The sequence below is a fragment of the Molossus molossus genome, unplaced genomic scaffold (assembly GCF_014108415.1).
Source record: "Molossus molossus isolate mMolMol1 unplaced genomic scaffold, mMolMol1.p scaffold_m16_p_1, whole genome shotgun sequence".
Lineage (NCBI taxonomy): Eukaryota > Metazoa > Chordata > Mammalia > Chiroptera > Molossidae > Molossus > Molossus molossus.
The window spans coordinates 247,668,741-247,683,002 of NW_023425344.1; the positions used below are offsets into that span (position 1 = coordinate 247,668,741).

At 54.7% G+C, this 14,262-nt stretch overlaps 1 protein-coding gene across 3 annotated transcripts in view; it reads right to left on the reverse strand.

The window, feature by feature from the left end:
- Window positions 1-12,299: 12,299 nt before the first annotated feature.
- SETD3 (SET domain containing 3, actin histidine methyltransferase) overlaps window positions 12,300-14,262 on the reverse strand; it is a 63,248-nt gene continuing 61,285 nt past the window's right edge. For all 3 annotated transcript variants that reach the window (XM_036262363.1, XM_036262355.1, XM_036262374.1), the window contains one exon: window positions 12,300-13,661. In XM_036262363.1, the coding sequence (XP_036118256.1) occupies window positions 13,209-13,661 (453 nt within the window). In that variant the 3' untranslated portion in view covers window positions 12,300-13,208. The remainder of the gene's footprint in view (window positions 13,662-14,262) is intronic.

Sequence of the window (14,262 nt, forward strand, 5' to 3'; positions counted from 1 at the left end):
AGTGTGCGTTGCTTTTTCCTCTGTGTGGTCTACCAGCCTCAACAAGAGAGTCCCCCTTGGAGCCTTAGGTGCTGCCCCAGATTGCATGCAGTTCTTGCTGTACTTTTTAAAGAGAAATTTAAGCCCTGACCGGTTTGACTCAGCGGTTAGAGCGTCCTCCTGTGGTCCAGAGAGACCCGGGTTCAGTTCCCGCTAGGGGCACGTACCTCGGTTGCAGTTTGTCCCCGGCCCTGGTTGGTCGTGCGGGTGGCAGCCACTCGATGTGTCCCTTTCACATCAATGTTTCCCTCTCTCTCTCTTCCTCTCTCCCCCTCCCACTCTATCTGTACAAAAAATGGAAAAATGTCCTCGGACGAGGATAAAAAAAATAAATAAATAAAGAGAAATTTAAGGAAAAATGTGATTCCTCTGCACAGCCTCACAGCTGGTTTCCCTGCAGCCCCCAGAACGCAGCCAGGGCCCTGGGCAGTCCTGAGAGCTTCCCGTGGGCATTTTCACGGCGACCCTGTCCACGTGGTCAGGCTGGGCCCCCACACACGGGTGAGTGTCAGGATTCAGACCCAGCCACTCCTAGCTAGGACACGTTTTTTTGTTTTGTTTTGTTTTTTTAATTAGCTTTAGACTTATAGAAAAGTTGTAAAAATAGTACATTTGTCTATAGGTCCCTCACCAGCCTGCCCCCAAGTCCGCATCTGGGTGACCACAGTGCAGTTACGAACCCAGGAAGGGACGACCGCACAAACACGGTACCCGCCATCACAGGCGCCCCTCCCACATCCTTGTGATCCGGACCTGGGTCTGATCCCACGTGGCTGGAGTTGCCGCGGATCCTCTGTCCCCTCGGGTTTGTAAAGTTCCCAGGTCTGTCAGCATCTGTCAGGACTCCGACACAGCTGACGTGTGCCGCCCAGTGGTTTTGCAGAATGTCCCTCCATTTGGGTTTGTCTGATGTTTCAGCAGGAGAGAAAGAGTATTGACTTGTTTATGCATTCATTGGCTGACTCTCGCGTGCGCCCTGACCGGGGATTGAACGCGAAACCTTGGCGTACTGGGACAAAGCTCAAACCAACTGAGCTACCCGGCCGGGGTTCCAGGTGGTTCATTTTTGGCAAGAACCCCACAGAGGCGATGCGGCGTCCTGCTCAGGGCCTCAGATTGGGGCTCCAGGATGTCTGTGTCTTATCGCTGGTGACAGTGACCTTGATTGCTTGGTCAAGGTGGCATCTACCAGCCTTCTGTACTCTGAAGTTCCTGTCTAACCTTTGTAATTAATAAGTGTTTTGGGGGAGATACTTCTGAGACCACGCAAATTGTGTTCCTTTTCAAACGTCTGCCCCCAATTTAAAATCCTGTGGTGGGTCTCGTTCCCAAAACTCATTGCTACAGTGTTTTCCAAATGGTGGCTTTCTATTGTTCTCTTCCCCTTGACATTCGTACCAGGAATTCGACTGGAAGGGAGTGCTGTCCCTCTTCCCTGATTATTCATTGAATCGATTAGTTAGATGATGGACTCAGGGGCACTTATTCTGTTCAGTGTGTTACAATTCAGTACTATCATTATTTGATCATTTGTCGCAGACAGTGTTCCAGTGTGGCTGGTGGGAGCCCCCAATGTTCTCTCAACAAGCCTGCATCAACGCTCAGCACTTCCTCACTTTTCCATTCCACGAGGCAGCCCCACACCTTGGACTTCCCTGCCCCAGTCCTGGGATAATCCCTCAAGCAGCCTTTACCGGAGGGTGGTACGTAGAAACCAAGATCGGGCACCAGGTGTGCTCATTGCTACCGGAATGTCATTGCTTCTCGACGCTCTGTGGGCAGAGCTGGGACACACATGTGCTGTCTGTGTGCTGAGCCACACGCACACACGACCATGACCCCGTGTCCACCTGAAACACAGCTAAGACTCCGAGTTTACGGTGACTCCTGAGCTTCCCATCCAACACCGGGGGGTTCGTTTTAGCCTCCCCATCTTCTTATGTACAACATTTTCTCCGAAGGTGAGAAACCCAGCTCTTATCATCTGCAACGCGATGTTGAGGGTGGTTTCAGAACACTGCGTGCACCTGGCCTGTGGCCTCACAGTGTCCAGTTGAGACATCGCTTTCCAAGGCAGCTTGGCTTTGCTGTCCTTCCTCGTCCCCTTCGGGGTGGTGGTGTCATCCATTCATAATCTTCTTCAACCCCTCTCCCATTTATGAACTTTGAGCAATTTCCAATACATTTTAATATGTTTTAGTTCATTGGGTTTATGCCACACAGGGATCCTCCATATCCCCCATATGGTTTGTTTGGTTTATTTGGGGTGTGTGCAAAGGACACCTGGAGAGGGTGGACATCTCGGAGGTCCTGAGTCAGCGCTAGACAACAGGAGATGCTCAGAGCCTGGGAGCAGTCCTTTAACGTGGAGCAGCGGGCGGGGGGGACACAGAAGACAGGCCAGTTCATGGTCCAGCCCAATGGAGCACAGGGACCACCCCCCCAGGTGGCTTCCTGAACACTAGGTTTGGGTAGATTTGCCGAAGTTGCCACACAGCTGTGCTTCCTGAAGACACGGGCTGACCTCACGGCCCTCCGTGCCCGCGTGGCTGTGGGACAGGACAGCACAGCGGGGCGGTCGCTGCTCCTGCCCTGCTCTCCCATCGAGCAGCTGGGAAACCCCAGTGCAGGTCAGTAACCCGCCAGGTGGGGGAAGGGTGGGACGGGTCACCTTCCTGCAGGCTCACACTTGTCCCGAGAGCCTACTGGCTGGCAGAGGTGGTGGGGAAGGGAGGGGCGGGTAGTAGCATGCCCAGCCCCGTGCTGTGGCCGTGCGGTGCGGGCTGCCTCTCCCCACCAGGCGCCCTGCTCTGGTCGGCCCGTCCTCCTGGCGCAGTCAGCACTGGGCCTCCTCGCCTCCCGCGGCCACTGCTGTGCACACCTGAGTGGCCGTCCCCCTGTGCACTGTGTAGGGCCACCGGGGTCACCCCGAGCTCAGAGAGCCCGTCTAGAGGGGAAAAGCCACATCTGTTCTGCCTGACCTGGGAAGTGCGACAGACCTTGGTCCCCTCTGAGGGGCTGCCCCTCTGCTTCAACCCAGCCCTGGCTCCGCCCAGCCCCACACCAGCCAGACACCACCCACTTCCTGTCTTCTCTCCTGGCTCCCACCCGGCTCCTGGGGGCATCCCCGTGCCCGCACTTGTCCTCTGATGTGCCCAGACCAGCCCTGATCCCACCCAGTTCGGGGAGTCTGCCCCCGCTAAATACTGAGCAAATTGTAGATACAGAAATATCTCTGGTGCCATCTAGCATGAACTAGGGAGGGAGAGGGGATGGAGCAGAGGGACACTGGGGGAGGGCGGAGGGCCAGGAGGGTAGCAAGGGGGGGTCCCGTATGAATGGTGGAGGTCACAAGGAGGACAAGGGCAAGTCACCTTCCCACAGTGTCCTGGCTAACACACAGCCTATTAACCCCAAGCCCCACAAAGGGCTGAGCCTCGGGTGCACCCAGACTTCAGACAGGTCTGCAGCCTGCAGGGGGACCTCCGGAGTCTTCTCCTCGGACCCCTGTGCAGGCCCCCACTGCGCATGCTGAGTTCCCAAGGACTCCCACTGAGCTGAGCGCTGTAAACCTGGTCGCGGTGTTTGGGGCCCAGCTACACATCTCTGGGAAAGGGACGGATCCTTCCGGGAAGCAGGCAATCACCTGGGCCTCTCCCCGGCGAGGCCTCTGTCCACCGGCTGCCAGTGTAACGCTGGTGGGATTGTTGGGAAGAGAGCATTATAGTCATTTATTTAATCTTATTAACCAGTGTCACCCCAATAAACTTAACATTAAAAAAGCATTAATCCAAGTCACTATTCTAACAATTCCCAAATTATCTTTCGGTTTTTGCATTTTTTATTATTGTGCTTTTGTTACAGATGTTTCTCCTTTTCCCCCCTGGACACCCTCTTCCCAACCCCTTCCCCCAAAGTATCTATTTTTAAAGGCTGTTTTTGTTGTGCACAGAGTTTCCAGCCCTCTTGCTGAGCTAAATGGCTTGGGCTTCCTTGTCCTTCGGCAGGTTCTGAGCACCTATTCCGTGCGAGGGCTGCAAACAGGGCCTTGGCATCACCGCGAGGGTGACGGGCTCACGGGGCCTCAGCCAGTCTGCGCTCAGAGCTGGGTGGGTCGTCGGGGCCAGCGGGCTGCGGGCAGAGGAGAGAGAGGTCCCCACACACCGCTGGTGTCGTTGGATAAGCAGATCACTGTAAATGTGCCTTTATATCTTGCTTCCTTCAAGTTGAGCATTCTGCATTGTGAAGCCTCTACTTATACATCATCAACACACCCCCTCTCAGACCAGGTTCTTGGCTCTCAGGGTGAGTGGGTGCAAGAACTCTGCTTGGCTTCCCTGGGCTGGCGGCCGGTCCCAGCGGGCACTGCCACCAGGGGGCGTACACGGGGGGGTGAGGATCCCGGGTAGGGGCTCCCACAAAGGCTTGAGGGGGAGCTGGAATCCAGGGCTACAGGGGGGTTCATTTGGATGGAGGTAGAAAAGGAGGTTTGGCTGTCTCGTCTGGGAGGTAGAGGGCTTTGTGGAGTTTCTCTGCTGTTTCCCCAGCGGGGAACTGATCCTAAAACTGCCTTCTCCCCCACATCTGCCCTGCCCCCCCTTTTGTGCCATCTGAGGGTCTGTCTGTGGGTTTACTGCAGGGAGGCAGCCTGGTGGGGGACCCTGGGTCCTTGACTCTCGTACTTTGTTGCAAGTTTGCAGAAATCACCTATTTGGAAACGTGCAGATTCAAATAGCTCAAGCCTGGAGTCTACCTAATCGAATGAATAGAAGCCCGAGACGATTTAACAAGCGCGTGTTCTCATTTTATCCTCCTAACTGCACACATCATTTGGGCTTAATTTTTCCTCTCTCCTTGGCTTGTGGTCTACCTTCCTCCCCGTCAGATACACAGGACTGTCGGGCCGTGTCAGCTGCTCCGTAATCGCCGCCCGGCAGGAGCTCCCTCCTCGCGCTCATTTAATAACTACGCATCTCTCGCTATCTCCCCATTTTTGAAAAGGAGTAAGTGCTCCAGAAATTGGAAAAAATTGAAATCTGACCTTTATTAACTGGGTTAATTGTCAAAATCTCTGCTTGTAAAAAAAAAAAAATTAATGACCAGAAAGTGTAACTTTTAGAGTTTCGAAGATTAGTTTAACGCTCAAGGAAGCATAAACTTTGACCTTTTTGACACATGTCATAAGTAACATCCGATGGAATAAATTGCTACCTGGGAGCAATTATAAAAGTTTCCCTGTATCCAATCATGCGGTTTAATTGCCACTGGGAACCGCTTCCCTGGAGACAGCCAGGGAGTCTCTGGATGCTGGGGAGTCTGTTAGGTTTGCCTGGGGAGGTCTGTTTGTGCACTTGGATTTCCAGGCACCGAAATGTTCGCGGATGAGACCCCAGCTGCGTCAGCCAGCAAACGGCACAGCTTGTCACGGGAGTGATGGGGAGAGGACACTTCCATGCCCAGACACCGGCTGTCTGGGAGCCTGGGCCCTCTCCTTTCCTTCCTAACTGTCCATTTAATTCAGACCGCGGCAGGGGTGGCTGTGGGTTTGTTCCCACCACTGGTAGGCAGCCAGCCCTAGACGGGATAACGGGTGGTTTTCCAACGCCATCATTTGGGGATGGGTGTGTGTGACCAGTCTATTTTCTAAGAATAGAAAAAGAAGGGTGTGGGCGAAGACCTGGTTTGGGGATAGCTCCCCCAGGAAGTCCTGTGCAGCCCCCAGGGAGGTGGCAGCCCTCCTCGGAGAGGTCCTTATGCACAGGCACCCGGTGTCACCCATTCGGCAGCGCCCAGCACATGACAGAACCTCAGAGAACTGTGGGGTGACCAGCTGACGGCAGTAAGTGGAAGCACGTTCAGAGACGTCTGGGGTGGGACCCTGCAGTCACGTGTCTCTTTCACACCGGCTCAACACGCTACTGGGCCTTTGCTTTGTCGCCTGTGAAACAGGACTCTTGCTACCTGCCTCTGCACCTGGTGAGGTAGGAGACGCGGCAGGGCAAGCCCGGGAGGTGCCTCTGGGGAGGTGCCAGACCCGTCAGTGGGCCTTCAGTCTCCGCAGTGCTGGCCTCTGAGAAGCCCGGCTTGGAGGGTCCTCGGTGCCTGGCCCTTCCTGGCAACTGAGTGTCCTGTGGCCGCCCCGCCTCACCCCGCCCTGTGCGGCCCACTGTCCTCGGGTTGCGTCCCTGCAAGGAGACAGCTTCTTTCCTCACCGCGAAGAGCTGGAAGCGACTGTCGTTGGCTGGCACCGAGTTCTCAACCTGGTTAACTTATGCAAGATGGCCAGGCCGGTGGGCAGGCGCTGTGCCCAGCTGGGAGCTTGTTGACGTCCTTGGCACCTGAGTCACTGGCCCCCCAGTGTCTAACACGCGGCATGGACACACGACGAGGCTGCTGCCGCCTCGGAAGCCGCTCAGTGACACTGGGGAGGCCTTTGTGTAACACCCGGCAGAGCAGCGGAGGGTCCGGCTGTCGTGTTTCCACCCATGCAGCTGCTTCTCCAGGGAGGCGGCGGGCCTGAGAGGGAAGGTCCTTGAGGTGCCCTTCGCTTGGGCTGGCCTGGGGCTCCGAAGAGCACCGGGAATAAAATCCCCCCTTCCTTCCTTCCTGACCCTTTTCAAAAACAGCTGTTCTGTTCCTTTGAAAACACAGAGCCCCGGCAGTTCCCTATCTGCGATAATGCCGATGACCAAAACAAAACACGACTTCTCTTGTGGTTTCTGTAGGAAAAAGCGGCAACTGTTTCTCCGGGTGTGCTTCTGGGTCCGCCGGACCTTGGCGCCCGCTAGAGTGGCATGTCCCAAGCCAGGCCTGCGGAGGCCACGGCTGTGCCTGCTGTCTCTGCGGTCGCGGTGGTGCCGGCTGCATCTCCAGGTGGGGGGTGGGGTGTTGAGCTGCCTGCAGGATTTACTTGAAAACGTCAAGCCAAGAAATTCAGGTGCCTGTTGGACGGTGCGTCCCACTTAGAAGTACGCAGGTATTCGGTGGATAGTTCCAGCCGGGGCTATCTGCCCAGGCGGGACGAGGCACGCTGAAAGGGCAGTGGCCAACGGAGCTGAGGTCCACACACGGAGGTCCCAGGGCTCATGGGAAGACTCCACTGTCCACTCAAGACATACTTCCTCGGGATAAAAACCTCTAGTTCTCCACCAGTTTAGTTGGTGGTAACACCGGATACTATGTTGCGGGTCCCAGAGGTGTTGCAGCTCCTCCTCCCAGCAACCTTGGGTGGCAATTTCATCTGCAGATAGAAGACCAAGGCCCTTCGCGAAGAAGAAACGGGCTGTGGATCAGAGCCTGGTGGAGAGGGCGGTGTGGGCCAGGATCCTACACCACTGCGGCCTGATTTCAAAGCCCAGGTTTCTGGCCCTGGCCGGTTTGGTTCCCACTAAAGGCACGTACCTCGGTTGCGGTTTGTCCCCAGCCCCGGTGGGGTCGAGTGGGTGGTGATCAGTCAATGTGTCTCTCTCTCTCTCCTCCCTCTCTCCCTTCTGCTCTATCTCAGGATAAATGCAAAAATGTCCTCGGGTGAGGATTGGAAAAAAAAAGATCCAGGTTTCTGGACGAGAAGTTTCTTCTCTGGGCTAAAATCCTAATTGTAGGTTCAAATGCTAATTCTCTTAAAGGACCTTGGAGTTCCAGGAGTCATTTACACAGAATTAATTCGGCAGCTCCATGTCTTTTAGAAAAGCAAGTCTGCCCGGCTGGTGTGGCTCAGTGGTTGAGCGTTGGCCTCATGCACCAAGAGGTCGCTGGTTCGATTCCAAGTCAGGGCACATGCCCAGGTTGTGGGCCCGATCCTCAGTGGGGGCATGCAGGAGGCGGCCAATCCATGTTCTCTCCCCTCCCCCCTTCCTCTCCCTCTAAAATCAATAAAGAAAAGAACAAAAGCAAGTCTGCGTGAATACCACTGGAGTCGAGCCAGGGAGCTTGCGGGGACAGTGGGACTGTGCGTGACACGAGGAAACGGGCCACGGACAAGCTGCCCCGATGGCAGCCGACCTGGAGTGGCCTCAGCCGCTTTGGGGGCATTTCAGCAGATCCTGTGACCTACAAGCAGCTCCCTCAGAGCCAGGCGTTGCTAAGACGAAAAGGGGGCTGGAGGTTCAGCCACAATCTGACCCTTTGCTCCTACAGCATTCTTGAGGGGTCAGGACACACAAGCGGGACCAGGACAACAGTAGGCGGAGGGAAGAAGAGGGATTTTAATGACTCTGGAGGGGTGTAACCCACAGCTCTAGTGGGGGGTCTCCCACTGCTGTGACGGTCCCGTCCATGGCGAAACCTCTTCGGAGCACACCCCGAGCCAGGTGTGCAGACGAGACAGTGGGGACACAGGGCGCCTCCCCTGCAGCGGGGTCCAAACACACCTGTGCCGAAGAGCTCGCCCTAAAGCAGGCGAGTAACCTCCCTGGTAACTCACGTGGAGAACGGGAGCTTTGAGAGCTCACACACCTGTGTGTCCATGTACAGGTGTCCATATGTACACCACATGGGATACACGCGCACCCGAGTGTGCCAGGTCCAGGCCAAGGACAGTGGTCCACGTGGGAGGAGAACGCTAGAGACTGTCAGTCTTGGCGTCTGAGCTGATGTGTGACAAGCAGAGGTACCTTTCCCAACTCCACAGATCATGCGAGGCGCTCCATCGACACAGCCTTCTCCGCCTTTGTGTCGGTTCCGAAGGGAAACAGCCACTGTGGTGTCGGCGCTGGAAGGAGCCGGCAATCCTAGCTTTCCCCGGCTCCACCAGCGGTTTACCGGGCAAACCGCAACAGGCGCTGTCGTCCCGGCCACTGCCGGCACGTGGCGTTCGGATGGTCTCCTGCAGGACTTCTCCCAGAGGCCTGCCCTCCCTGGCCCTCCTGTACACGCTAGACCACTCCACTGCTCACGAATAACCCCTGGATGCCAGCTGCCACCTCCTCTGCCCCACCCCTTTCCCCGAGGCCCGGGGCCATCATGAAACGTGGCGCGCTCTGCTCTGGTCAAGGTTGTGTGCGAATGGCAGCCTCCCCACCTCCAGGGCGGCAAGGGCTCCTTAGGAACCTGATCTGCCCACAGAACTAGCACTGCCCCAGAACACAGCTGTTTGCTGGGCCTGGGCCTGGGCCTGAAGTTCCCGCATGGACGCACAGATGTGGGCTGCTTGCCTGCCCAGCAGGGATGATAGTGCTCCCCGGCCCACTAAGATTCCCTGCCTCCCGGAGCGGCCCGGACGGAGAAACACTCACGGCCAACACGTACTGAATGCTTAGCGCAGCAGGCATGGGGCCGGACACTCTTACATGCGCTATCTCCTTCGGCCCTCCTGTCCCTAGAGGAAGGAAGCAAACCCTCAGGGACTGGCCCGGTGCCTCAGCCAGGCCAGGAGAGGGCAGGGCAGGGCAGATTGGATGTGCCCTCAGCCAGTGGCCTGCCTCCCACCCTCCGCGAATCGAGCAGAAAGTGTCCGGATTGAGAGTATCCTCACGTCAGCTGCCCCTCCGGTGGCCAGCGCCTGTCCACGCCCTGGGAGCAGTACAGCCCCCCCCCCAATCGGCCAGTGCTGTAGAAAGCAATCCCTCTCGGCTGAGACCTGCCCTCCCACATGCGTGGGGCCCCTCCCTCCTTCATGACAGCTCCATAAATACAGGACAACAGGGCTCAGGTCCCTGCTGAGCTTCCTCCCTCTAGCCCAGGCACACCCAGGACCAGCCCTGAACAGCTTCATTTAAATAACAAATTCAGCAGTACTTTTAAATACAATTTGAGTGCCTCAAATTCAATTTACACACAGAGTTTTAGGAATATATTAGATGAGGTGCTGCTGATTAAACAGGAGGGTGACCCCTAACAAGGTTATCAGATTCTACTCTAACCATACCTGAAACTGACATTTAAATAAAAGCGAGCCAAAACCTCGGGTCGGGTTATCGGCTATACACTATTGAACACGTTCATTTTGCCAGATCAATAATAACATGAACATAGCACAATATATCACATAAAAAGCATTTCACCATAGCCACAGTTACAGTCAACACTTTGACGTTCCGGGCTTTCTGAAACTCACCCCCAAACCAGCACCATGGGATCCCCGGACTTTCTTTACAGGCAGTACTATTCTGGTTCTGACCTCGTCACGGGTACTTCCTTTGGGTTGGGTTTCGTTCTTTCTTTCTTTTACATCTTTCACTCTAGTATGTACACATCAACCACCAAAAAATACAGTGACGATTTAGAGAAAATGAATTCCCTCATTTTTAAGTGAAGGATTGAGCATAATCACGTGTATTGGGAACCTGAGACTGTTTTTAATGTCTCACCCCATCTCTCAAAAATAAGTAGATACATCTTCTTGTGAGCTTGTCCTGGAAACTAGGGGGGAAGTCACGCATCACTCGCCAGCTTGCGTGGAAAGCGGAGTGGCTTTTCTGGGCTGGTGAAACCTAACTGCGAACTGTTTACAAATCACACACAGGGCTAACAAAACAGCGGAGCTGGCGTCCTTCCAATGGCCAGTCTGAACAGCCCCGCTCCGAACGCATTAAGGACAGAGAGTGAACTTCCAAACGGTTTGGGAGAAAGGTCCATTTCCATGGCAGATGGCAGTGAGGGCCCCTCTGTGCTGATGTGGTCACGTCTCCTCCGTTTCCACACGCCCGGTGTGGCCCCTGGGCCGAGCCCGAGAGCTGCGGCGCTGCCCGGGGCAGAGGGGGCACGTGCCCTGGTCTCGCCCGCCCTCAGCAACCCTGGCAGGGCCTTCCACCCACTCAAGGAGCAGTGCATCCGGCATACACTCCACCTCCTGACACGAGTTCTGTTCTCACGAACGCCGTTCCACGGCACGGACTCGGACTGCCCTCACTGGGAGCCGAACTTCCACTCACACTGATGCAATAACCTTAACAGACCCCGTGGACGGGGAATTCATGAACAGAAGCGTCTCCAAGTTTCTAAGCAGGGACTTCGGATAATTTAGCACATTCTTTCATCTTACAGTGCAGAAACGGGGGCCGGAGGTGGACGCTGCAACATCCTGGCGGGGCGGTGAGCTCGTGAATTTGACCCGGCTCCGCACAGGGCTCTTAGCTCCAAACTCGGAAGCTTTTACAGGGAGTATTTTCAAAACTATCCCATCCCATGATGTTATTTTATGTGTGATCTGTGTGTGTTTTTTCAAAGGACATACTTAACATTAGACTCGAAAACTTTCACTCCAATGAGCAAATACATCTACGGACAAATTCATCGTGAAAGCTCTGGTCGCGGGGCTTCTCTGCCAGCCCTGGCGCCCAGCGCCTTTTGGAAATTAGTATGTAAGTCACAGACTATTTTCCCTTTTTTTTGTTAATCCTCACCCAAGGGTATTTTTACCACTGATTTTCAGAGAGAGTAGAAGGGAGGGAGGAAGTGGGGGAGAGAGAAAGAAACATTGATGTGCGAGAGACGTATTGATCGGTTGCTTCCCACATGTGCCCTGACCAGGAATCGAACCTGCGACCCTCTGGTGCCCGGGCTGACGCTCTCACCGATGAGCCACGCCAGCCAGGGCCTACTTCCCACGTTTAGTGAAGGACCTCAGGCCGAGAGGCTGCTGGCAGCCACAGGCGTCCTGGCATGGATGGGTTCGAACTGCGCGCACACCAACAACGCAGGCAAGTTAAGGCATCGCACGACAGGGCTGCCGACCCCACAGAGATGAAAGTGGCCACGCGGGTCGGACGAGCAGGTTCCCTGCCCTGCGCAGCTCCAGAAGCGGGTCTGCATGTGGTGAAGCCAGGTATCCGCGTGTCTTCTCCGAGGAGAGGCAGATCATCCTGAGACAATCTGTGGCAGCGATGTTCACCAAGACGGCTGGGTGAAGAACTGACACAGCATTTTCCAATTAAGTCATGTGCTTAACAGACCATCAGAGTTGATGCGAAAATACACAGTTCAGACCAGCAATCCGCAGTCTGAAAACTGGTGGCTTTCTGGGGGTGGGTGTCCCCCTCCCCCAGCAGGACACCACCCCAAGCCTTTACTTCCCCTAAAACTAAGAGCTCCTCTTCTTGGGTTCCTGCTGCCGTGGGGCCCGCCCCCTGCAGAGCACCACCCAGCCGCTGCTGAGGGGCTGAGCAAGGCCTCCATCCTCTCCGACTCCCCGGAGCCGGCACCGTGCACGGCCCAGCACAGGCGAAAACCCTGCCTGGTGGGTGGTGGGGGGGTAGGGTGGTTTGCATAAAAGCTCGATTCAAAGAGCCTGTTCCACTCCAAAGAAAAGGAATAGACAAATATATTAATCACGTTTTCCTTTTAATAAGGCTTTTTACTCAAAAGTGTAGCTCTGAAAATCTCTCTAGCTTGTGGGAATAGCAGAGCCGGGAGCTGCCTCGCTTGGAGCCCGGCACGCAGAGCGGCGGCTGTGCCCGCGAGCTCCCGGCTCCGTCACCTGCACAGGAAGCCGACGCGCCGCGGCCACATGTGCGACTAGGAGGGGGCATGTCCTGCTGACTCCAGGAGAAGGGACACGTTCTTAATACAGTAAAACAAAACACACAAAGTAAACAAATCTTTAGAGACCACTAGATGTGTGTGTGTGTGTGTGTGTGTGTGTGTGTCTTTTATATAATCAGGGTTATCACCAACATTTAAAACTATTAAAATAAGGCTGCCACCTTACCTTCTTTTGGTACTGAAGTGTTATCTTTTTAGGAAAAAGAAAAAGATTTCGAGCAGACAAGTGTCCAAACCTCAAGCCTGTCCGAGGCTGCGAGACTGCCCCCTCCCACAGGGAACCCCAGGCGAGCCGCCAGCCCGCGGCGCCCTCCGGCAGGAGGCAGAGCAGGCGTGCACTCTGCCGCACAAAGACAGGCCCCTAGGGAGGAGCTGGACCCTCCCCAGGACGCAAGCACTGCCCACACTGGTCTGCCGGCCACACCTTCCATGGCGCCGCCCCTTCCCCCTTTGCTGCCAGGGTTTGATAACTTGTTTGTTTTGCCTAAAAGCAAGATGGCAATCTTAATCAAAAAGGGAAGCTAGATTTTTTTAAATAACTTAAAAAAAATTATTTTTATATAAAGCAGCAAAAACACTTTCCTCTCTGCAGAAAAAAAACAAAAACAAAAACAAAACGTGAAACAGGAGCTGCAGCTGTAAGTGACGTGCTCATGAACTTGCTGAGCGGACCCCAGGCGGCCGCGCCCTCAGAGGGGCTCTGCGGCCTCCCCAGCGCTCTCCGAGGGAGGTTCTCTGGCGTCTGCAGTCGCTCTTTCCCTTTCCTCTTCATCTAAACTCTCCTTTGCTAACCTGGTCCCGTTGGGGATAGAGTTTTGGCCGTTGACAAGCCCGTTCTCCGCCGCCTTCGCACGGCTGACGACCTCGGAGAGGGCGAGGGCCTCCTGCACGCCGGCCTCCTCCAGGCTCCGCAGGACCAGGGGCAGCCGTGAGTCCGCCCCGCCGCCCTCCAGCAGCCCGGGGTCACTCTCCTCGTGCTTGGGCAGCGGAGCCCCTTCCTCCATTCGCCTGCGGTAATACTCGCGGTTCGCAGCCGCGCTCTTCACTGCTTTTTCCAAAATCTCTTTTTCACCCAAACGCAACTTGATGGCCATTCTTGCTCGAACAGAAAGGTCCTGGCTTTTCAAGAAGGACTTGTCTTCCTAGAAAATAAAAAAGAGCAAAATTAATCACAAGAAGTTTTAAATCGGCAGAAACAGAAGGCAGATCAGCTGTTCCTGGAGGCGGGTCGTGAGGGGCCTTTGGGGGTGACATGAGGCTCTAGAACTGGACTGTGGAGGTGGCTGCATGACTGTGTAGTTACATCATGATGACACTTGAGCGGTGTGAATGTGCTGTGTGTAAACTATGCCTCAGTGAACCGATCATAAAACAAAAAGAAGATCCTGAATCAAATGGTGCTTTAACCACCTGACAGAGACTCACAGGCCCAGGGCTCAGCCTGGGCTGAATGGCTGAATGGCTGAATGAATGAATGAATGAATGATGAATGAGAAGTACTTCAAGTTAGTGACTCGATGGCCAACCCTGAAAGCAGGGATAAAAGCTTCTATCTGTTGTACTGTATCAATTAGAAATTATAGAGAAGTATCAAATAATGTAAACATTTATCTTTTAATCAATGATGCATGCCTCAATATGATCCTTTCGGTAAGTGTAAACATGTTAAATAGAAAAAAGAGTTGCAGTGATTTACATTGTGGGGAGAAATCTCTTATTAAGCATCTTTTAAAATATGACAGA